Source organism: Chiloscyllium plagiosum, unplaced genomic scaffold (genome assembly GCF_037043375.1).
Source record: "Chiloscyllium plagiosum isolate Xiang-an unplaced genomic scaffold, Cpla_swu_hap1 HiC_scaffold_5, whole genome shotgun sequence".
Lineage (NCBI taxonomy): Eukaryota > Metazoa > Chordata > Chondrichthyes > Orectolobiformes > Hemiscylliidae > Chiloscyllium > Chiloscyllium plagiosum.
In genome coordinates this window covers 86,479,462-86,502,285 of record NW_028270143.1, presented here as the reverse complement: position 1 = coordinate 86,502,285, position 22,824 = coordinate 86,479,462, and the positions used below count along the sequence as shown (strand labels likewise).

Below are 22,824 nucleotides of genomic sequence, written 5' to 3'. Positions count from 1 at the left end.
ATATCACTAATGTACATTGTAAAAAGCTGCGGTCCCAGCACTGATCCCTGCGGCACACCACTGGTCACCGCCTGCCATTCTGAAAGGGAGCTGTTTATCACTACTCTTTGTTTCCTGTCAGCCAACCAATTTTCAATCCATGTCAGTATTTTGCCCCTAATACCATGTGCCCTAATTTTGCTCACTAACCTCCTATGTGGAACTTTATCAAAGGCCTTCTGAAAGTCCAGGTATACTACATCCACTGGATCTCCCTTGTCCATCTTCAGAGTTACATCCTCAAAAAATTCCAGAAGATTAGTCAAGCATGATTTCCCCTTCATAAATCCATGCTGACTCTGACCTATCCTGTTACTGCTATCCAGATGTATCGTATTTTCGTCTTTTATAATTGACTCCAATCATTTTTCCCACCACTGAGGTCAGACTAACTGGTCTATAATTCTCTGTTTTCTCTCTCCCTCCTTTCTTAAAAAGTGGGACAACATTAGCCACCCTCCAATCTGCAGAAACTGATCCTTAATCTATAGAACATTGGAAAATGATCACCAATGCATCCACGATTTCTAGAGCCACCTTCTTCAGTACCCTGGGATGCGGACCATCAGGTCCCGGGGACTTATCAGCCTTCAGACCTAACAGTCTCTCCAACACCATTTCCTGCCTAATATAAATTCCCTTCAGTTCAGGTCCTTCAGCCACTGTTACATCTGGGAGATTGCTTGTGTCTTCCCCAGTGAAGACAGATCTAAAGTACCAATTCAACTCTTCTGCCATTTCTTTGTTCCCCATAATAAGTTCACCCGTTTCTGTCTTCAAGGGCCCAATTTTAGTCTTAACCATTTTTTTTTCTTTTCACATACCTAAAAAAGCCTTTACTATCCTCCTTTATATTTTTGGCCAGTTTACCTTCGTAACTTATTTTCTCTTTGCGTATTTCCTTTTTAGTTATCCTCTGTTGTTCTTTAAAAGCTTCCCAATCCTCCGATTTCCCATTTGTCTTTGCTATGTTATATTTTTTCCCTTTTTCTCTTTATATGGTCATTTCCCAGGCCCTGTCCACTTGAAGCCACATCTCAGTTATCCCCACAACATCATAACTGCCAATTTCCAAATGAGCATCAAGCTCATCCACCTTATTTCTAATGCTTCGTGCATTCATTTATAATATTTTTAATTTGCTACTCCCCTCACCCTTCCTATCAATCCCTATTTCACTTGACCTTACGGCATGATCCTTTTTTGAGTTTTCTGTTCCATTGATTTCATTGTCTTTCTTGACTTCTCTTGTTCTAACTTTCCCTTTAACTTCCTTCTTAAACTTCCAGTTTGTCCCCTCCTCCACCCCCCCCCAGCCTGCTATTTAGTTTAAATGCAGCAGTGTTGCAGTGGCAAACCTACCTGCCAGAATGCTGGTCTTCCACCTATTAAGGTGCAACCTGTCCCTCTTGTACAATTTATCCTTACCGCTAAACATACTCCAGTGATCCAAGAATTTAAATCCTTGCTTCCTGCACCAGTTCCCCAGCCACACATTCAAGTCCATTATCTCCCTGTTCCTGTCCTCCCCAGCCCGAGGAACTGGAAGCAAACCGGAGATAACCATCCTGGATGTCCTGCTTTTCAGCCTTCTTCCGAGTTCTCCAAAGTCCCGCTGTAGAATGTCCCTCCTCTTCTTCCTAACGTCATTTGTGCTGACATGCACCATCACGTCTGGCTCTTCACCCTTGTGGATTTCCTGCATTCTGTCTGCGATGTCCTTAATCCTGGCACCAGGAAGGCAACACACCATCCTCAAGTCCCGCCTGTTGCTACAGAAACCCCTTTCAGTCCCTGTCACTATGGAGTCCCCGATTACCATGGCTCTGTGTGATGGCTGACTCCTCGGCTCTGCCTCCACACCAATTTCTGATTGGCAGACCTGACTGCCTCTCGGACTGGCAGTGACGTCTGTCTCTACGGTTTCCAAGTACCGCCTGACAGGTACTTCCCCTGGGGTCTCTTGCAATTGTCTCATCTCTGCCTTCCTCATCATCTTCTCCCTTCTACTCTCTTCTGGTATGCTCGGTTTAATAGCATCGCTGAAGGTCCTGTCCAGAAAGGATCTCCTTCTCTCGGCTGAGCCTGAGGTGGGTGAGTGTTCAGTGCTGCAATATGCTCTGTCAGAAGCTGAACGTGTACACACTTTCCACAGTTATATGAGCCAGCTACACCAGAATCCCTGACCTCCCACATCATGCACGCAGTACACTGAATCAGCTTGGCAGTCATGTCTTCACCCTCTTCAACTGTGGTGTAATCACTTCTCTCAACTTCTTTGTCAAAGACTCCTGAGCCAAAGACTCGCTCTTTTTTCAACAGAAACTTCCCTCGCCCCGTGTTTTGTTGCAAATCTGTGGACTTTTAATTTAGGTTAGAGGAGGAGGGTGGGAGGGAGGCCCTACTGTGTAGGACCTGGGGCCTAGAACACACCTACTTAAATAACACTCACCCACCTTCCCAACACCATTGCACTCCGACTTCACTTCCACCCAGCTCCTGCCGCTCTCTGCTGCAAAAAGACTGCTGGCTTTGAGGCAAGTACTTAAATAACACTCACCCACCTTCCCAACAGCCTCTGCTCTCCGATTCACTTCCGCCCAGCTCTTGCCGCTCTCTGCTGCAAAAAGGCTGCTGGCTTCGAGGTAAGTACTTAAATAACACTCACCCACCTTCCTAACAGCCTCTGCGCTCCAACTTCACTTCCACCCAGCTCCCGCCTCTCTCTGCTGCAAAACAAAATTATATTATGGCCTGATTGGGATCTTCTGATCTCTCAGATCAATAAGAGTCAATGAAGCAAGAAGCATCACTCAAAACCTCACCTTCTCCACGAGTGATCCCCTAGTCATTTGCACTACATCATCACACTGCAATTGCATATCTTCATTCAAAAGACAAAGGGTGCTAGAAGAAGTCTTTGGTTAGGTTTGGTTGGGGGTATGGGGTGAAGTTGCCAGGGCATTTCTGGCAGTTGCTTCATGTCAAGTCACACTGACACTTCCTTGGGCCATCTTAGATGAAATCAGGATTACAATTCTGCACATTAATAGGTATTGTGTATTGTACAGCTAGTAGATATTACATCAATAGTAGATGCCTCCAAGCTCTTGTAATATTGATGGCAAGGAGTTGGCCTCTTAAGTCACACAGCAATGCAGAATCACATTTCTTGGCTGGGGCCTTGGCCAAGTGCGAGAGCAACTTCAGTGAGAGCATAATCTGGATTTTCTCAAGAAAATAATGTCAGAGCTAAAACTCTTCTTCACTAAAACTATGTGCTTTCACTTACTGTTGACAGAGTTCACTATTCACTGAAAGTGAAAAGCCAGGGCAGAGATGATCCAGTTCTTCTTGCATTCCCTCAACTGGAAAGGAACAGCAGCAGCAAACAGCAATGAGCACAAGCTGCTCTACAACCTGCAGAGGGAGAAGCAACAGGACATAAACCATCACATAAAACTCTTGAGTGAAACAGAATCTATAAGCTTATGTACAAATATCTGCAGGTGAGTGACAGCCATTGCTGAAGATGACTCCGAAGGTACCCTGACACACCAATGCCAGCAGCTGGACAATGAGCTGAGGTTCCAAGGCTAGGGTAGCAATCACCTCTGAGCAGCCCTGATATTAAAGCTGTTTTTAATTTCTTTGTCAACAGATCACTTCAGCAAGCCACTGGGAACTTTTGTCACATTTCATAGTCCTCAACTCATTAGTGCATTCAGGATGCCACTGATCTTTACAAGAGTTCAGCAATGCATGTCTTTGCTTCTTGATGTAAGGAAATCAAAAAGCTAAGGCATTAGGACTCTCCATCACCAATTTCCCACCGTTTCAGGGTGCAATCGATTGCATCTGCATAACAATCATAGCACCCAATAATGAAGCAGCAACTCTCATCAATAGAAAAGAATGATGCACTATGCATGTTCAACTAATTTGTGATCAAAATAGCCAGATATTGTAGGTCTGAGCTAGATATCCAGGTAGCTGCCATGGAGTATTGCATATAGTTCTGGTCACCGCATTATAGGAAGGATGTGGAAGCTTTGGAAAGGTTCAGAGGAGCTTTACTTGGATGTTGCCTGGTATGGAGGGAAGGTCTTATGAGGAAAGGCTGAGGGATTTAGGCTGTTTTTGTTAGAGAGAAGAAGGTTGAGAGGTGACTTAATTGAGACATATAAGATTATCAGAGGATTAGATAGGTTGGATAGTGAGAGCCTTTTTCCTTGGATGGTGATGGCTGGCACGAAGGGACATAGCTTTAAATTGAAGGATGATAGATATAGGACAGATGTCAGAGATAGTTTCTTTACTTAGAGAGTAGGAGGGGTGTGGAATACACTGCCTGCAACAGTAGCAGACTCGCCAACTTTAAGGAAAAAGTGATTTCATTCCTGATGAAGGGCCCCTGCCCAAAATGTCGATTCTCCTGCTCCTCAGATGCTGCATAACCTGCTGTGCTTTTCCAGCACCACACACTCTTGAGTTGCCAACTTTAAGGGCATTTAAATGGTCATTGGATAGGCATATGGATGAGAATGGCATAGTGTGGGTTAGATGGGCTTCAGATTGGGTTCACAGCTTGGCACAACATCGAGAGCCAAAGTGCTTGTACTGTGATGTAATATTCTATGTTCTAAACTTCAAAGGGGTTGTCCTGCATTATAGTGATGTGCTGCGCCCTCCACTACTGAACTTGCCAATGGGAGATTGTGTCATTGATGAGGTGAAGTGGGAGTGAATAGAAACATCAAAGGAGAAAGATGAGGGTCAGAATCCTGGGATGGGCCAGGATTACCATTAAAAAGATGGCAAAGGTGACCACTGTCGAGGAATACTTCAGTGGTCAGGGACATTTAGCCTCAGATCTTCAGGTGACCATCCTTGAAGGCGAACTTCGTGATACGCAACAACGCAGAGTGGCCGAGCAGAGGCTGGTAATCAAATTCGGTCCTCAACTGGGACCTTGAGTTCATGTCACACTACAGGTGCCCCTACCACACTATACACTCTCCCATACACACTCACGCAGACCCTCTCTACTACACACGCGTGCTCTCTCTCTCTCATACACACACATATACACTCCCCATACACACACACGCGCGCTCTCTCACTCTTATACTCCATCACACGCGCACACACACACACTTTACCAAGCATGCGCACACACAAACACACACTCTCTCACATGCATTCATCCTCACACGCACACAGTCACATGCACACACTCACTCTCCCGCACTCTCATGCATGCACACACACACATAAGTCTATGGAGTGAATTTGCATTTGCAGAATTATATTTGCAGATAAATTCTATTTTGCTCAAAAAGTGCACAACCTGCAGACAGTCAATCCATGTAATATGTTATAAATTCCTATTTTGGGAATGGAACGAGTCTGACTCAAGATTGTGATACAGACAGATGCTAACCTCACACCTTTAATGCACTGTCTGAGCTGAGATGTCATATTTTATTATAAAACCTTAAGTTATCTTGAGAATGTGACTTCAAAGAAGTTCTAGAATTTACATATTAATGAACTGAAACCTGCAACCCATTCTAAAAGATGAAAGACTTAACAGCAATCCAGGTTTATTCAATATATCATTTCAGTTGCATTACACTGTAATCTTTTGCTATAAATTCTATGTCTTATGACCCTGTTCCACAGGTATCTGATGAAGGAGTAGCGCTTCAAAAGCTAGTGCTTCCAAATAAACCTGTTGGACTATAACCTGGTGTTGTGTGATTTTTAACTTTGTCTACCCCAGTTCAACACCGGCTCCTTCATATCAAAGGTGACCAAGCTAGAGAAAGTCTTGTAGTAGCCCACTTCCAGTGTGGCTGAGGTGGCTAGAAGCTTTCTGTTCATGTGAGAATTTCATTTGCACAGTTGGCTGTCAGCCCACTGCATGATGTAAGACATATTCCTTAAAGTTTTTTTTCATTTAACTACAACATAAAATGTTGACGTTCCTTTCACCTATAGTGCTGATCTCTTCACCTCTGTGACAGCAAAAGAGAATATGCAACTATGCCCTGGATTAATGGTAGCTCTAAAATAACTGTGATATATTGAGCACTTCTTTGATCATGCATCTCTTGACTGTTGCACTAAAATGTTCCTTGCACTAAAGATTTTTGTGTCATATTAATTTTACTCCTTTGTGAATACTACGGTGTCATGCCACATCCTGTTGCTGCTCCCTATGTGCCTTATACCTTCTCTATCCCTTCAATCTGCACAATGCAATTCTCTGTACCCTTGTCATGTCTCAGCATCATCACTAACAACACTTTAATTACTTTCGGCCACAAATTTTGGATCTGTTCCCTACATTTGGCTGCAGTACATATTATTTGGCCTTTGCTCATCTCACAGCCTTATATGTTTTAGTGTAGCTTTGAGAACATCATACTTGGGGCAAATCTTCCTCTCCTGGAGCATATAGCTATATGACAGACACTGGCACCACTCCGATAAGGTGTATGTGTGGTCATACCTGGTCCTGGTTCCTCCTCTAGATGTTACTGTCACCCTGAGTGCAACCAAGAGTAATCTGTAGTACCCTGACTCAAATCCCCAAAGTGAAGATGTGTGATTCCCTAATGAATAAGGCAATCTTGAGTCACCCATTTTGCTGATGATACCAAGGTGTGGTGATTGTGTTATTGACCAGGCCAGATCCCCTCAAAACATTTCAAGAAAATAGCCCAGACCCCAACTTTGCTAGTGGTTTTAAACAGGTGTACAATGGATATTCCAAGGAGAGATGCAGCTGGTCAAACCACTTAGTTTTAAACAAAACAGTATTTATTAACAAGATTACTGAATGAAACAGAAACAAAACAGAACAAAATACCGAATAACTTAACTATCCAAAATCCCAACAGATCATCCCAACTTAGTAATGCTGTTCCAAATACTTGCAACAATCCTCATAAACATCCCTTAGCACAAAAGGTAAAATCAAACACACACGTTCTTAAAGGAGAGAGGTCAGAGAGGGAGGGGGTCAGCATGGACCCAGTTGCTTCTCTTGGGTCCAGCAGCTTCACAACTGCCTGACTCCTTTCAATGAATAGCCAAACTGTCAAAAGACAAATCAAACCAGAGAAAAGCTGAGCTGGGAGAACTGGCCACTCCCCTTTTATTGTACAAGTTTTTTTTAACTCAAAAGCCTTTTTCCTAAGGCAGTATCTGTTCACTATAATCAATCTGGCCCCAAAACCCTTCAAACTTAGACTTTTCAAAGTCTGTGTCTTTTAAGACCTCTCTGAAAAAAACCCAAGGACAACATAACTTTGTTAAAGAAATAGCACTACCACAATTGAAATGCAACACATCCTCTTTCTCGGGGAAGATGCTTCACATTTTTAATTTAAGAGAATCTTTTTATCTCTTACTGGTAAAATTGGATTAGAACAGATATTAACAGAGTGCATGTAAATATATATTTTCAAAGCTGCTGATTATAAACAATGATTGAACCACTATGCCAATGATGTGCCCTCAAACAGTTTTTTCTCCTCTTTCTCCCACTACATCTAGGTGCAGATGCATCTTTCACAGCTCCATAGGAAGCCTGCTGACAGGTACACTCTGTTGACTTTGAAGACTTTGAGATGTACCTAACAGCCTATTGAATGTATCCTGCACAGGTGCAGGTACATCTCCTTGGCTTCAGCTGCTGGAGACAATAGGGTCACTGGTCAAGGGGAGGTGATGGGGGAGGGAACATGTGGAATGTCCTTAGAGGAATCTATGGTGTTCTTGCCTATATTTTCTCCTCCCTGCTAGCTTGAGAAGAAGGAGCACCTGGAGTGAGGTCAAAGTTTCTTGTCTCCCTATCACCTTGCCATTGCTACTGAGCACCTGCCTAGAGTAACTGAGCGCAGGTCTGGGCAGGAAATGAGCATTCTGTTGGATCTCAATTTCACGGTGGCTGCCATACTTTCCAAGAGGTAGCCAAGTGCTTGTATGCTGCAGCCTCCACAGTAGTGAACATGTGGATGGAATCTTCTATTTTTCACACTAATCCTCTGAGTGTCTCTGGCATACTTGCCAATGTTCCCCTGCTCGCCTTTGCAGATTGAGCATGGCAGTTACGGTCAAGTAGAGGGGCATTTCTTCTGGAGCTCAGCAGGTGTCAGCTCTCCAGAAGTTCTCAGTTTCAGTGACCTCAGGTGTTTCTTACCTCACCAGTTGCAAACACATGACAGTGATGTGCTCATCAGATTGTATCCTAGAATCTACTCAGGCTACTTTGGCCAGTGAGGTGACTTTCTCCATGCTAATGGAGAGGGCAAGTGTATGCTTTGTCTGTGAGTCCATGGGATTCAAAGGTTTCCTCCACAGAGATGTGCTGGTGCAAAGGGGTTCAAGCTGTGGCCTCTTGGCTGGGCCTAATACTGTGCTGGTTGTGCCTGCAGAATTGAAGAGAAAAAATACTTTGTGTAGAAGCTGATTAGCTTAAGCAGACCAGTGCTTACCTTTATGCACATCCAAGAAGAGCAGAGTGCAATGTTGCTGACTGGGTCCTGGCACATTTATTTCTCCCAATCACTATAGGTACAGTTCTGGTCTTCCTCAGCCAACTACATCGGCTATTCCTTGAATCAGATGAAGATCCTGGTGTTTGGCACTCTGCTGATCTTGGCCCTCTACCCACGACAAAGGTATGGCTACATATCCTGCATTGAGATAAAGAGATTGAGTGCAGAATAACTTTGTAAGTATGTATATCTATTCACAGGCATCCCTGTTAGTGTGTAAGAACTGCAGTACCCAGGAAAGGGTTAATAGTTTGAGAGCATGAGGTGGGAATGAAATGTGATTGCATGTCTTGTCTGTGATGTTGAGGTTAGCCTTAGTTAGGTGCCTGTACATTGACACAGTTGGACTGAGTTTAATTACTTTTAGGTGAATGAATCTATCATCTGTCATTTCCAGAAAACTGCTGGAATATACTATTAAGTCTTAGCAGGACATTGAAGAATTGTAATGCAATATAATCAGGTCAAGTCAACTTGGTTTTCTGAAAAGGAAATTGTGTTTAACAAATTCATTTCAATTCTTTCAATAAGCAAGGTGAATTTAACAAAATTAGAACATGTTATGTGCTTGAATTTCCAAAAGACATTTAATAGGGTGTGATACAAAATAGTTACTGCACAAGATAGATGCCCATGCTGTTGGGACTGATTTAATAACAACAGAGAATTGGGTAACCTATATGAAACAGAGACTAAGAATAAATGGCTCATTTTCAGTTTTGCAAACTGTAACTAGTGAAGTGTTGCAGGAATCAATGCTACATTTTGATTTATTTATTATCTCTATTAGTGACTTTGATGAAGGGGCAGAGTTTATTGTAGCCAAATGTGTTAATGGTACAAAGATTGGTAGGAAAGCAAGTTTTAAGGAGAATAAAAAGACGTGCAAAAGGATTTAGATAGGTAATTCGGTGGGCAAACTTATTGCCATTTGGAGTATAATATGAGAAAACATGAGGTTGTCCACTTTTGCAGGAAGAATAGTACAGCAGAATGTTTTTAAATGGAGAGAGAACACAGAATGCTGCAGTACACTTTAATCTGTGTATCCTGAACCACAAGAAGTTAGCATACAGGTACAGCAAGTATTTAGGAAGGCAAATGGAATGTTGGCTTTTTTGCAAAGGCAATGGACTGTAAGCATAGATGCTTCTCGCTACAAACGTACATGGGGCATTGGCAACATCACATGCCAAGTATTTTATACATTTTTGGTCTCCTTACTTAGGAAGGGATATACTTCCATTGGAAACAGTTCAGATATGGTTCACCAAGCTGATTCCTGAGATGAAGGGTGACTTATGAGAAAAGGTTACGAGTCTATATTGATTGGATGAGGGGTGATCTTATTGAAACATAAGGCGAACTTCTGAGTGGGCTTGGCAGCTGGATGTTTCCTCCCCAGGGGAACCTAGAACTAGTGGGGTACAATTTAAAATGAAGATGAGGTAGAATATCTTGGGCATAGTTGTTCAGTGGTCAGCACTGCTACCTCACAGTGCCAGGGACCCAGGTTCAATTCCACCCTCAGGTGACTGTATGGAGTTTGCGTGGGTGTCAGCATGGATTTCATCTGGGTGCTCCAGTTTCCTCTTACAGTCCAAAAATACACAATTAAATGGATTGGCCATGTTAAAGTGTCCAGGGGTGCAGGCTAGGTGGGTTAGCTATGGGATATACAAGGCTAAAGGGTAGAGATTGGGTCTGGCTGGGATGCTCTTCGGAGGGTCAGTGTGGACTTGATGAGCTGAATGGCCTGCTTCCACACTGTAGGGATTCTATGATCCATGTTTAGAGAACCCTTAGTGTTTGGGATCCTCTTCCCCAGCCAGCAGTGGAGGCTGGGTCATTGAATATACTGAAGAATGAGTTAGACATACTTTTTTTTAATCAACACTGGTCCAAGGGTTATAGTGGACAGGTAGCAAAGTGAAGTTAAAGCCACAATCAGATCAGCCACGAATTGGGGAGAGGCTCGATTGTTTGAATGGCCTATTTCCGAACCATTTCTTATTATTGTATTAACTGTAATGTTTTTGTTAAATGACAATGAATACCCCCACATTGTGCCTAATACCAATTTCGATGTCTTTTCTGAATCACATGTTTGCTTGAAGAAAGTAACAATTTGACGACTGGATCCATTGGGATCTCTGACTAAATTGAGACCCCAGCAAATCATATCCAGTATACCATCCCTGCTGAAAGGAAGTCTGCTTGAGGGGGCAAGGAGCTGATGCCGCAGCAAACTGCCCTCCAAGCATCGTCTCACATACAAAAAAAACTTCATATGACGTGGATTTCATTATATTCATTGACCATACTTGTTATTAATACTATGCCTAACCCTGGTGCTTCCCTGTGTTAAGAAGAAAAATACAGGTATACTGATGCTCACAGTCTACGTTTGAATGTGGCGCTTACATCCTTTTAAGAATCCAGCCTTTCTGATTTAGTCACGGGATATGACTTTAGCCCTCGCTTCCGAATGTCAGCTCCTACTTTTACTTTTCCAATATCGCGATGTTAATGAATGAAGGAATGCCAAACATATAGATCGAGAGCAATTGTCAATGGGAGAAGATTACTGGATCGTAAAGCAGCCTTGCAGTTCAAGAAGAGGCAACAATCATTTTTCCCACACAATATGTCACGTTCTTAGCAGATCTCTGGCCCCAACCCCCAAATGGGCTGTTGTTCCTTTTCCTAAACAAATACGAAATATTTCATTGAATGATCTGAAGTGTTGTTTCGAATCACATCGATCATGGTTGTACTGGACGCTAGTGAGAGAATGACAATGAGGAAAGTAAAATGCCGGCTTCGAAGGCACCTGACAAAAAAACTTCTCCGTTATGAATTTCAGTCTCCTCTAAAAAGCAGATTCTATTGTATTCAAATATTGGGCTTGGATATACAGTAGCTACCCAGTGTTTGATTTTAATTTCTGTTCAGCTAGTTTGTCGAAAGATGTACCAATGTTGGCACAAGCCCTTGTTTATAAAAAAATTGACGGAAATGCCGCTGGGTTCTTCTATTTGCCAGCAGCGCCGTTCTTCCCGGGATCAGGCTACTACAGCAGCAGAGCAGCAGAGGAAATAATTTCCTCATATTTGTCTAAATATGAATCCAGATAATATTACACTTCAGAATTACAAAAATCGGAGTTATAATTGTTATTCAGTCAAGTCTGTTTGTTTGAATACGTGTTTTGACAGGAAATTGTTGTCACTTAAGTCTGTGAAACATTTTTCTCTCTGGCAGCTTCCTGCGATGTTTAAAATTAGGCTTGTTTTGCAAACGATCGGGAACCGATTTTAGAAAAGGTTCTGAAATATATCTTCAGCTCACAAGTTGCTGGTCTGAAGCTATTTTCTAAATATTTTCTAAGCAACCTATTCAGAGATGTCATTGTACCCCTCGGGAGCATGTGGGACTTAAACTCCGGCCTCATAGTTCGGTGTTAGGGACATTACCAGAACAACTCTCTAATGCTAACTTCAGACATGATTTGGAGGTACCGGTGTTGGACTGGTGTGGACAAAGTTAAAAATCACACAACACCAGGTTATAGTCCAACAGGTTTATTTGAAGCACACGCTTTCCAGGCGTTGCCTCTTCATCAGGCGGTTGTGGGGCAGGACCAGAAGATACAGAATTTATAGCAAAAAGGTTACCGTGTCACAGAGTTAATGATATATTAAACAAACTTAGATTACGTTTCGCAATTTAGGATGGGATCTGCTGGTTTAGGTTCTTTATTATGTAAATTCGAGAACTCCTTTTAAATTACATGATGCCCTCTGGTTTTGGACTCCCCTACCTCGGGGAAAAGACCTTGCTATTTACCCTATCCAAGATTTGGAGATGCCGGTGTTGGACTGGAGTGTACAAAGTTAAAAATCACACAACACCAGGTTGTAGTCCGACAGGTTTAATTGGAAGCACACTACCTTTCGGAGCGATGCTCCTTCATCAGGTGATAATGGAGGGCTCAATCCTAACACAGAATTTATAGCAAAAATTTACAGTGTGATGTAACTGAAATTATACATTGAAAAATTGATTGTTAAGCCTTTCATCTGTTAGAATACAGTGATAGTTTCAGTTCTTTCATGTGTAAATCACAAAACCTTTTTTTTAAAAAGTTGCATTCTCGGGTTAGCTGTTAACAATGGTGATAGCTAGACAATATGTTGAAGGTGTTGGCCCCCTGTGTTCTCTGTGTATGCCATGATGTTTAGATTGATTCTAATCTAAAAAGTGAGATAACGGAGTTTTACATAAATTCATGCAGTTTTTGAGCTCAGAGTTCTACATGAATGTATGCAGTTTTTGAGCAAAGTACAATGTAACCCTGAAAGTACAAATTCACCCCACAAAATATATGTGTGCATGTGGGTCTTTGTGTGTGTCTGTCTGGATTGTGGGTTGTGAGTGTGAGAAAGTGTATGTGTGTGTGTGTGTGTGTAGTGAGTGCAGAGTGTCTTAAGTTTGTGAGGGGGTGCATGTGTGAGTGTGGGAGTGTGTGTGTCTGTAAGGGTGTGTGTGAATGTCTGTGTGCGCGTCTGTGTGTTCAGATGAGGAGGAACGTGATGGACACCTGGAAGTACTCAAGGATATAACCTGGTGTTGTGTGATTTTTAACTCTGTATACCCTACCCAATCCCTTCATGATTTTCTAAAATCATCTCTCAGCCTCCGACGCTCCAAGGAAAATAGCCCTATAGCCCTAGCCTATTCAGCCTCTCCCTGTACCTCAAATCCTTCCAGCCTGGTAATATCCTTGTAATTCTTTTCTGAACCCTTTCAAGTTTCATAACATTCTTCTTATAGCAGGGAGACCAGAATCGAACACAGTATTCCAAAAGTGCCTAATCATTGTCCTGTACAGCCACGACATGACCTCTCAATACTCAATGCACTGACCAATAAAGGTAAGTATTGGGAAGACCATAGGAAAGGTCCCACATTACAATCAAAATTACTCTCTCCAGAGACATTTTTGTCTTAATAAATGTATGGTGATATTCTGGTCCCTGTACACATTTTTCTATTTTATCTGTTTTCTATATTTTTAATACTCTTCTGTGAAAATCCATGTCAAATTATCAGCTAAATTGCAAACTGAAATGAACATAGTATTGTGATAAGTAGCAGGATGATCTGCAAAATGGCTAAAGATTTTCTCACCTCACTATCTCATTAAACGACAAGGAAACCAATCGTATTGTTTCCTTTCCTTACTAGCTTACCACACATTATAAACTCTTCTGACATATAAGTACACAATTATATGGTGGATTAACGAACAGATGAAGTAGAAATTATAACTGAATCAACTAAGTAATGCAGCAATTAGAAGATTAATACTGCAAGTTCCTATCTCAAGACATGACCTTTGATGCAGATTTACTAAATAATCCATGACTAGTTTATCTTTTGCTCACTTCACCTGTGAAAATATATTTGAACAGAAACAATTTCAATTATTAACTTGCTTTCAATATGTAGAAAATTTTGCCATTATAATAATATAATTCAAAATATCAAGCACAACCTCAACTATATCATTGCACATTTGTAGTTTAAAAAGGTATTCTGCAAAATTTCTTCTCAAGATAATTGTGGTATAAGTAATTGTCAATATTCAATATTATGCAACCGTTATTCTTTTCATAAGGTTTTGATGATAGAATCAGAAATGCTGAGAGCTTCAAATAGATCCAAATTCCTGGTTTTGCACTATGTTGTTACAGAGGGATCAATCTCAGCTTTTATCTTTTGATATTTTTCCATCTTGCTGTTGTGCCTCATTTGCATTGCCCAATTTAATGCAAACAGCTCTGTGTGGGTAGAGTTGAGGAACCAAACAGAGAAAAAAGGACCCTGATGAGTTGTGTACAGGTCTCTTTGCAGTAGTCAGGATGTGGGGCAGAAAGTAAATCAGGATATAGAAAAAGCATGCAAGAAAGGCATTATTACATTAGTCATGGGGACTTCAATATCCTAGTGAACTAGTAAAACCAGGTTGATAGTGGATCTCAATAAAAGGAATTTGTGAAATGTCTCTGAGATGGTTTTTTGGAGTAGCTTGTAGTTGAGCCCACTGGAGAACACATAATTCTGGAATTGCTGATATGTAATGAGGCAGACTTGATTAGGGAGCTTAAGGTACAGTTACATGACAGAATTCACCCTGTATTTCAATTGAGTAATGGTAATGACAAAGATGTGAGGAATAAGCTGGCCAGAGTTGATTGGAAAGGGAGCCTAGCGAAGAAGACATTGAAGCAGCAATGGAAGTGGTTTCTAGGGGTAGTTCAGGAGGCAGAAATTCATTCCAATGAATAAGAAACATATTGAGGGGAGTATGAGACAACCATGGGTGATAAGAGAAGTTAGGGCCAGCATTAAAGCAAAATAAAGAAGATACAATGCAGTTAAGATTAATTGGAAGCCAGAGGATTGGGAAGCCTATAAAAACCAGCAAAGGATAATTTAAAAATGCAATGTGGAGGTGGTGGTGGTGGGGAGGGGGGGGGGGGGGGGGGGGGGAGGTGGATGAAATATGAGGGTAGTCTAGCTAGTAATATAAGAATATTGAAAGACTATTTTTAGATATCAAAAGATAGAAGAGGGGCAAGATCGGACATTGGATTGCTGGAAAATTAGGCTGGAGAAAGAGTAATAGGAACAAAGAAATGATCGAGGAACTGAAAAGCACTTTGTATCAAACTTCATAGTGGAAGACACCAGTAGCATACCAGAACTTGAACAGAGTCAGGGGAAAGAGGTGAGTGCAATAGCCATCACTAAGGAGAAGGTGCCAAGGAAGCTGAAAGGTGGAGAAATAATCTGAACCAGATGGACTACAGCACAGCTTTCCAAAGGAGATTGCTGAGGAAATTGTAGAAGCATTGGCTGTGATATTTCAGAAATCAATCGAGTCGGGGAGAGTCCAAAAGGACGAGAACATGGCTAATATAACACATCTGTTTAAGAAGAGAGGGTCACAGTATATAGGAAACTATAGGCCGATTAGCCCCACCTTGGTCATTGATAAGATTTTAGAGTCTATTATTAAGGATGAGATTGCGGATTACTTGAAATTGCATGGTAAAAAAGGGCCAAGTTACTATGGCTTTGTTAAATCCATTATAATTGTTTGAGGAGGCAAGAAGTCAGTTAGACAGCAGAGAACCAGTGGACTTAATCTATTTGAATTTCCAGAAGGACTTTGACAACTGCCACATAACAGGCTGCTAAATAAGACAAGAGTCCATGATGTTCGATGCAAGAACTAGCTAAAGGATTGACTATCTGACAGGAGAGAGAGAGTGGGGATAAATGGGTCTTTATCAGGATGGCAGCTAGTGACTAGTGGACTTCTGCAGCAGTCCATGTTGGGACAATAACCATTCATGTTATTCATTTATGATCTGGACGATGGAACTGAGGGAATTGTTGCTAAGTTTGTAGATGACTCAATGAAAGTGGAAGGAAAGACAGCATTGAGGAAGCGAGAAGGCTGCAGAAGGACTTGGACAGGCTAGGAGAGTGGGCAAAAACTGGCAGATGGAATACAATATGGGAAAGTATGAGGTTATGCATTTTGGGAGGAAGAATAGAGGCATAAACTATATTCTAAACAGGGAAAGGCGTCAGAAATCTGAAGCATAAGGGGTCATAGGAATTCTAGTTCAGGATTCACTTATGGTTAACATGCAGATGGCAGTTAGGGAGGCAAGTGCAATTTTGCATTCATTTTGAAAGGGCTAGAATACAAGAGAAGGGATATACTGCTGAGGCTGTATAAGGCTCTGGTCAGACCACATTTAGAGTTTTGTGAGTAGTTTTGGGCTTCTGATCTAAGGAAAGTTGTGCTGGCCTTGGAGGGGGACCAAAGGAGATTTACAAGAATGATCTGACGATGAAGGGATGAACAGCAGTTAAAGATTCTGGGTCTCCATGGAGTTTTGAAGGATAAGGGGGGATCTCATTGAAACATTACAAAATACTGAGAGGTCTGGATAGAGGGACCGTGGAGAAGATATTTCCACTCATAGGACAGACTAGGACCAGAGTGTACAGCACGAGAGTGAAGAAATAACTCTTTAGAACTGAAATGGGAAAGAATATTTTCAGCCAGAATGGTGGTGATTTTGTGAAACTCAATGCCACAGAAGCCTGTGGGGGTCACGTCATTAAGTTTATTCAAGACAGAGCTATATAGGAAGAAGGCTGAAAAGCAGGACGTCCAAGGTGGTTATCTCTGGTTTGCTTCCAGTTCCTCGGGCTGGTGTGGCCAGAAACAGGGAGATATTGGACTTGAACGTGTGGTTGGGAAACTAGTGCAGGAAACAAGGATTTAAGTTCTTGGATCACTGGGGTATATTTTGTGGTAAGCATAAATTCTACAAGAGAGACGGTTTGCACCTTAATAGGTTAGGGACCAGCATTCTGGCAGGCAGGTTTTCTACTGCAACACCGCTACATTTAAACTAAGTAGCGGGGGGGAGGGGACAAACTGGATGTTTAAAAAGGAAATTGAAGGGAAAGTTAGAACAAGGGAAGTCAAGAAAGACAACTGTATCAATGAGGCAGAAAACTCGGAAAGGGATCATGCTGTAAGGTTGACTGAAATAGAGGTTGATGGGAAGGGTGAGAGCAGTAACAAATTAAAAATACTATACATGAATGCACGAAGCATTAGACATAAGATGGATGAGCTTGAGGCTCTTTTGGAAATTGGCAGATACAATATTGTGGGGATAACTGAGACGTGGCTTCAAGTGGACAGGGCCTGGGAAATGAATATTCAAGGCTACACGTGCTATCGCAAGGACAGAATGACGGGCAGAGGGGGTGGGGTGGCCTTGTTGGTAAGGGAGGATATTCAGTCCCTTGCGCAGGGGGACTTAGAGTCAGGGGATGTAGAGTCAGTGTGGATAGAGCTGCGAAATACTAAGGGTAAAAAAACCCTCTTGGGAGTCATCTACAGGCCCCCAAACAGTAGTCTGAATGTCGGATGTAAGTTGAATCAGGAGCTGAAATTGGCCTGTCGCAAAGATGTTACTACAGTTGTTATGGGGGATTTTAACATGCAGGTAGACTGGGAGAATCAGGATGGTATTGGACCTCAAGAAAGAGACTTTGTGGAGTGCCTCAGAGATGGATTCTTACAGCAGATGGTGCTGGGGCCGACCAGGGAGAAGGCAATTCTGGATCTGGTATTGTGTAACGAACCAGAATTGGTCAGAGACCTCGAAGTGAAGGAGCCATTGGGCAGTAGTGACCATAATACATTAAGCTTCAATCTGCAATTTGAGAGGGAGAGGGTACAGTCGGAAGTGACAATACTTCTGTTGAATAAAGGGAACTATGGAGCTATGAGGGAGGAGCTGGCCAGAGATCAATGGTGCAATACCTTAGCAGGGATGACCGTGGAGGAACAATGGTGGATATTTCTGTGTATAATGCAGAAGTTGCAGGATCAGTTCATTCCTAAAAGGAAGAAAGATCCCAGGAGGAGGCATGGGCGGCCGTGGCTGACGAGGGAAGTTAAGAAACATATAAAGTTAAAAGAGAAAAAGTATAACATAGCAAAGATAAGTGGGAAAACTGAGGACTGGGAAGCTTTTAAAGAGCAACAGAGGATTACTAAGAAGGAAATATGCAGAGGAAAAATGAGGTACGAAGGTAAACTGGCCAATAATATAAAGGAGGATAGTAAAAGCTTTTTTAGGTATGTGCAAGGCAAAAAATGGTTAGGACTAAAATTGGGCCCTTGAAGACAGAAACAGGGGAATATATTACGGGGAACAAAGAATTGGCAGAAGAATTAAATGGGTACTTCAGATCTGTGTTCACTGGGGAAGACACAAGCAATCTCCCTGAGGTAACAGTGGCTGAAGGACCTGAACTTAAGGGAATTTATATTTGCAGGTTTTGGTGTTGGAGAGACTGTTAGGTCTGAAGGTTGATAAGTCTCCGGGGCCTGATGGTCTACATGCCAGGGTACTGAAGGAGGTGGCTCGGGAAATTGTGGATGCGTTGGTAATTATTTTCCAGAGTTCAATAGATTCGGGGTCGGTTCCTGAGGATTGGAGGGTGGCTAATGTTATACCACTTTTTAAGAAAGGTGGGAGAGAGAAAGCAGGAAATTATAGACCAGTTAGTCTGACCTCAGTGGTGGGAAAGATGCTGGAGTCTATTATAAAGGATGAAATTACGGCACATCTGGATAGTAGTAACAGGATAGGACAGAATCAGCATGGATTTATGAAGGGGAAATCATGCTTGACTAATCTTCTGGAATTTTTTGAGGATGTAACTCTGAAGATGGACGAGGAAGATCCAGTAGATGTAGTGTACCTGGACTTTCAGAAAGCTTTTAATAAAGTCCCACACAGGAGGTTAGTGAGTAAAATTAGGGCGCATGATATTGGGGGCAAAGTTATAGATTGGATAGTGATAAACTGCTCCATTTCAGAATGGCAGGCAGTGATCAGTGGGGTACCGCAGGGATCCGTGCTGGGACCGCAGCTTTTTACAATATATGTTAATGATATAGAAGATGGTATCAGCAATAACATTAGCAAATTTGCTGATGATACAAAGCTATGTGGCAGGGTGAAATGTGAGGAGGATGTTAGGAGATTACAGGGTGACCTGGACAAGTTAGGTGAGTGGGCAGATGCAAGGCAGATGCAGTTTAATGTGGATAAATGTATGGTTATCCACTTTGGTGGCAAGAACAGGAAGGCAGATTATTACCTCAATGGAATCAATTTAGGTAAAGGGGCTGTACAGAGAGATCTGGGTGTTCTTGTACACCAGTCAATGAAGTCAAGCATGCAGGTACAGCAGGTAGTGAAGAAGGCTAATAGCATGCTGGCCTTCATAACAAGAGGAATTGAGTATAGAAGCAAAGAGGTGCTTCTGCAGCTGTACAGGGCCCTGGTGAGACCACACCTGGAGTACTGTGTGCAGTTCTGGTCTCCAAATTTGATGAAAGACATTCTGGCTATTGAGGGAGTGCAGCGTAGGTTCACGAGGTCAATTCCTGGAATGGTGGGATTACCTTACTCTGAAAGACTGAAGCGACTGGGCTTGTATACCCTTGAGTTTAGAAGACTGAGAGGGGATCTGATTGAGACATATAAGATTATGAAAGGATTGGACAGCAGGAAACATGTTTCCGCTGATGGGTGAGTGCCGAACCAGAGGACACAGCTTAAAAATACGGGGTAGACCATTTAGGACAGAGATGAGGAGAAATGTCTTCACCCAGAGAGTGGTGGCTGTGTGGAATGCTCTGCCCCAGAGGGCAGTGGAGGCCCAGTCTCTGGATTCATTTAAGAAAGAGTTGGATAGAGCTCTCAAAGGTAGTAGAATCAAGGGTTATGGAGATAAGGCAGGAAGAGGATACTGATTAGGAATGATCAGCCATGATTATATTGAATGGCGGTGCAGGCTTGAAGGGCTGAATGGCCCACTCATGCACCTATTGTCTATTGTCTATATGTTACTGTTTAAGAAAAGCATCAAAGTTTACAGAGAGCTGGCAGGAGAATTGGGTTGAGAAATGTATCGAGCATGATCAAATGGTGGAGCAGACTTGATGTGCCAAATGGATTAATTTGGCTCCTATATCTTATGCCCTTATTAAAAAGTATTGTAACTCGCTGTTGATGTTTGCCCAACTATTTGGAATTTTGTGTTGTGGCACAATAATGACTAAGAAATGGATTGAGATTTTATAGCTACCAAATAAAATATTACTTATTTTGCCTGTTTTTTTTAGGGGAGAAAGTGAGGTCTGCAGATGCTGGAGATCAAAGTTGAAACTTTATTGCTGGAACAGCACAGCAGGTCAGGCAGCATCCAGGGAACAGGAGATTCGACGTTTCGGGGACAGGCCCTTCTTCAGGAATGAGCAGAGAGTGTTCAGCAGGAGAAGATAAAAGGTAGGGAGGAGGGACTTGGAGGAGGGGCGTTGGAAATGTGATAGGTGGAAAGAGGTCAAGGTGAGGGTGATAGGTCGGAGTAGGATGGAGGCGGAGAGGTCAAGAAGAAGACTGCAGGTCAGGAAGGCGGTGCCGGGCTGGAGGGATCCGGCTGAGACAAGGTGGGGGGAGGGGGGATGAAGAAACTGGTGAAGTCCAAGTTCATCCCCTGCGGTTGGAGGGTTCCCAGTTTTTTTTTTATTCAAGATACAAAGAAACTGTGGAGATAATGTAAAATTAGAACCAAGACATTCCCTTTCCAAAGCTTGTCTTCTCACATTTTTGCCATTTTTAAAAATTGTAGAAATTAGTATGTGAATACTTATTTCATAATAGTAATATTTCATTCCAGAAGTTTTCTCTATAATATATGATGTAACTGAGAGTAACATGCACCAGAGTTGCAATTCATCCTATCATCACCTGCACTAAAAAAACCTGGAAACACTGAGCTGCAATTTATCTGATAAACAGAAAAACATTTTGTTACAGATCATTATAAAGGCTCAACTTGATGATTAAAAAGAAATATACATACAAACTATTGAAACCAGCATATGAAATGGCACATTTTGGTGATTTAAACCTGGTTCTGACAATTTAAATCATTCACTGCTATCAAAATAGAATTTTTTTTACTTATCAGAATCCTATAAATTGAGAAGTTTGATAAGCTTCTTCTGCACACTGCACACCCATCCAGTCACAAAGTTCTGCCTTGCCATAATCAGCTGGAACTATGGTTAAACTGAATGATCTAAATACTGTATAAGGCAAAACACAGCAATTATTATAACTGGAGTGATAGTTTCCTGCATGTGAGATCAAAAAAGTCCTTTCTCAACAGGCAGGCAGACATGTTTTCAATCAATTATGCCTTTCAGCAATGTAATGCTTGAAATGCCAGCTTTTGACAAGTGAATAAGTTTTGAAACTTCAAATATTTAAAAGGCATCACAAATAACCTGATTGTAAGTAATCATTGTGCATCACCTTTCACAGTGGAAATCTTGCATGTATTAATGTTTTGTAATCCTGCCAAATTTGACCAGACTATCTAAGCCTGACTAAAGACCTTTTATTGGCAGTGACATAATAGAGACTCATCATCCTATTTGAATATTAAGGTCAAACTCGGATAGCATACATTATTCCCTTGCCTTCCACCAGTTCCTGGCCCATACTTCAAGAAAAACAACAGAGAAAATCTTATCAGACATAGCAGTCCAACTTCCATTACAAACAACTCAGTACCTAGAGATACCTAAGATCCTAATGGAAAATAAAATGTACAATGCATAATAATACAATATTTAATTTGATGAACATCATAGTTTAAAATATTAATTATGGATTTCAGAACAATTAGATAGTGTTTAACTAAAATGTTAACTTCTCGAACAATAAAATGAAATATGTATATATTTATAGTGTAATCAGATGGTTTAGTAGTAAAATATTGAATAATTTAATTCAGTGAACAAACCCTATTTTAAGGTTAATTATTTTAACTTTTCCTCTTTAAAAGGAAGGATGCTTTTATAACTGGAGGTCTGTTTCCATTGGGGTTCCACAGGGCTTGGTGCTGGGACCCTTGCTATTTGGTGTACATTAATGACTTAGACTTAAATGTAGGGACTAGGGAATATGATCAAGATGTTTGCAGATGAAATTAAAAATGGTAGTGAATAATAAAGAGAATAGCTGTTAAATGCAGGAGAATATTAACAGGGCAGAACTGTCCTGAACAGTGTGAGGCAATGCACTTGGGGAGTACTAACAAGGCAAGGTTTTAGGCTTTGAATGATAGGACCCTAGAAAATACTGAAGATCAGAGGGACCTTGGTGTGTATACCTAATGATCCCTGAAGATAGCCGTACAGTTAGATAAAAAGATCAAGAAAGCATATTGGATATTTGCCTTTATTAGCTTAAACAGAAACTACAAGAACAGGGTGGTTATACTGAAACTAAAACTATGTAAGATGCAGGTTTGGCCACAACTGGAGTACTGTGTGCAGTTCTGCTCATCATATCATGATGCACTAAAGAGGATGCAGAGAAAATTTACCAAGGTGCTCCGAGGGCTGTTGGTTCTGAGCTCTAAGAAATGATTGGACAGGCTGTTTTTTGTTTCTTTAGAGCAGCAAAGGCTCAGGACCTGATAGAGGTGTATAAGATTATAAGGGGCATAGATAGAGTAA

At 41.7% G+C, this 22,824-nt stretch overlaps 1 protein-coding gene across 9 annotated transcripts in view; it reads left to right on the top strand.

Moving 5' to 3' along the window:
• The window catches only part of LOC122550035 (uncharacterized), a 342,505-nt gene that overhangs the window by 29,984 nt on the left and 289,697 nt on the right, over positions 1-22,824 (top strand). For 5 of the 9 annotated variants that reach the window (XM_087987408.1, XM_087987404.1, XM_043690454.2 and 2 more), the window contains exon 2: positions 3,341-3,548. The exons of 2 other annotated variants lie outside the window; for them this stretch is intronic. In XM_087987408.1, coding sequence (XP_087843534.1) covers positions 3,379-3,548 — 170 coding nt within the window. In that variant the 5' untranslated portion in view covers positions 3,341-3,378. Of the gene's footprint in view, positions 1-3,340; positions 3,549-7,605; positions 7,650-22,824 lie in introns of those variants that run through there. 2 more of the 9 variants (XM_087987406.1, XM_087987407.1) reach the window with 2 other exon arrangements.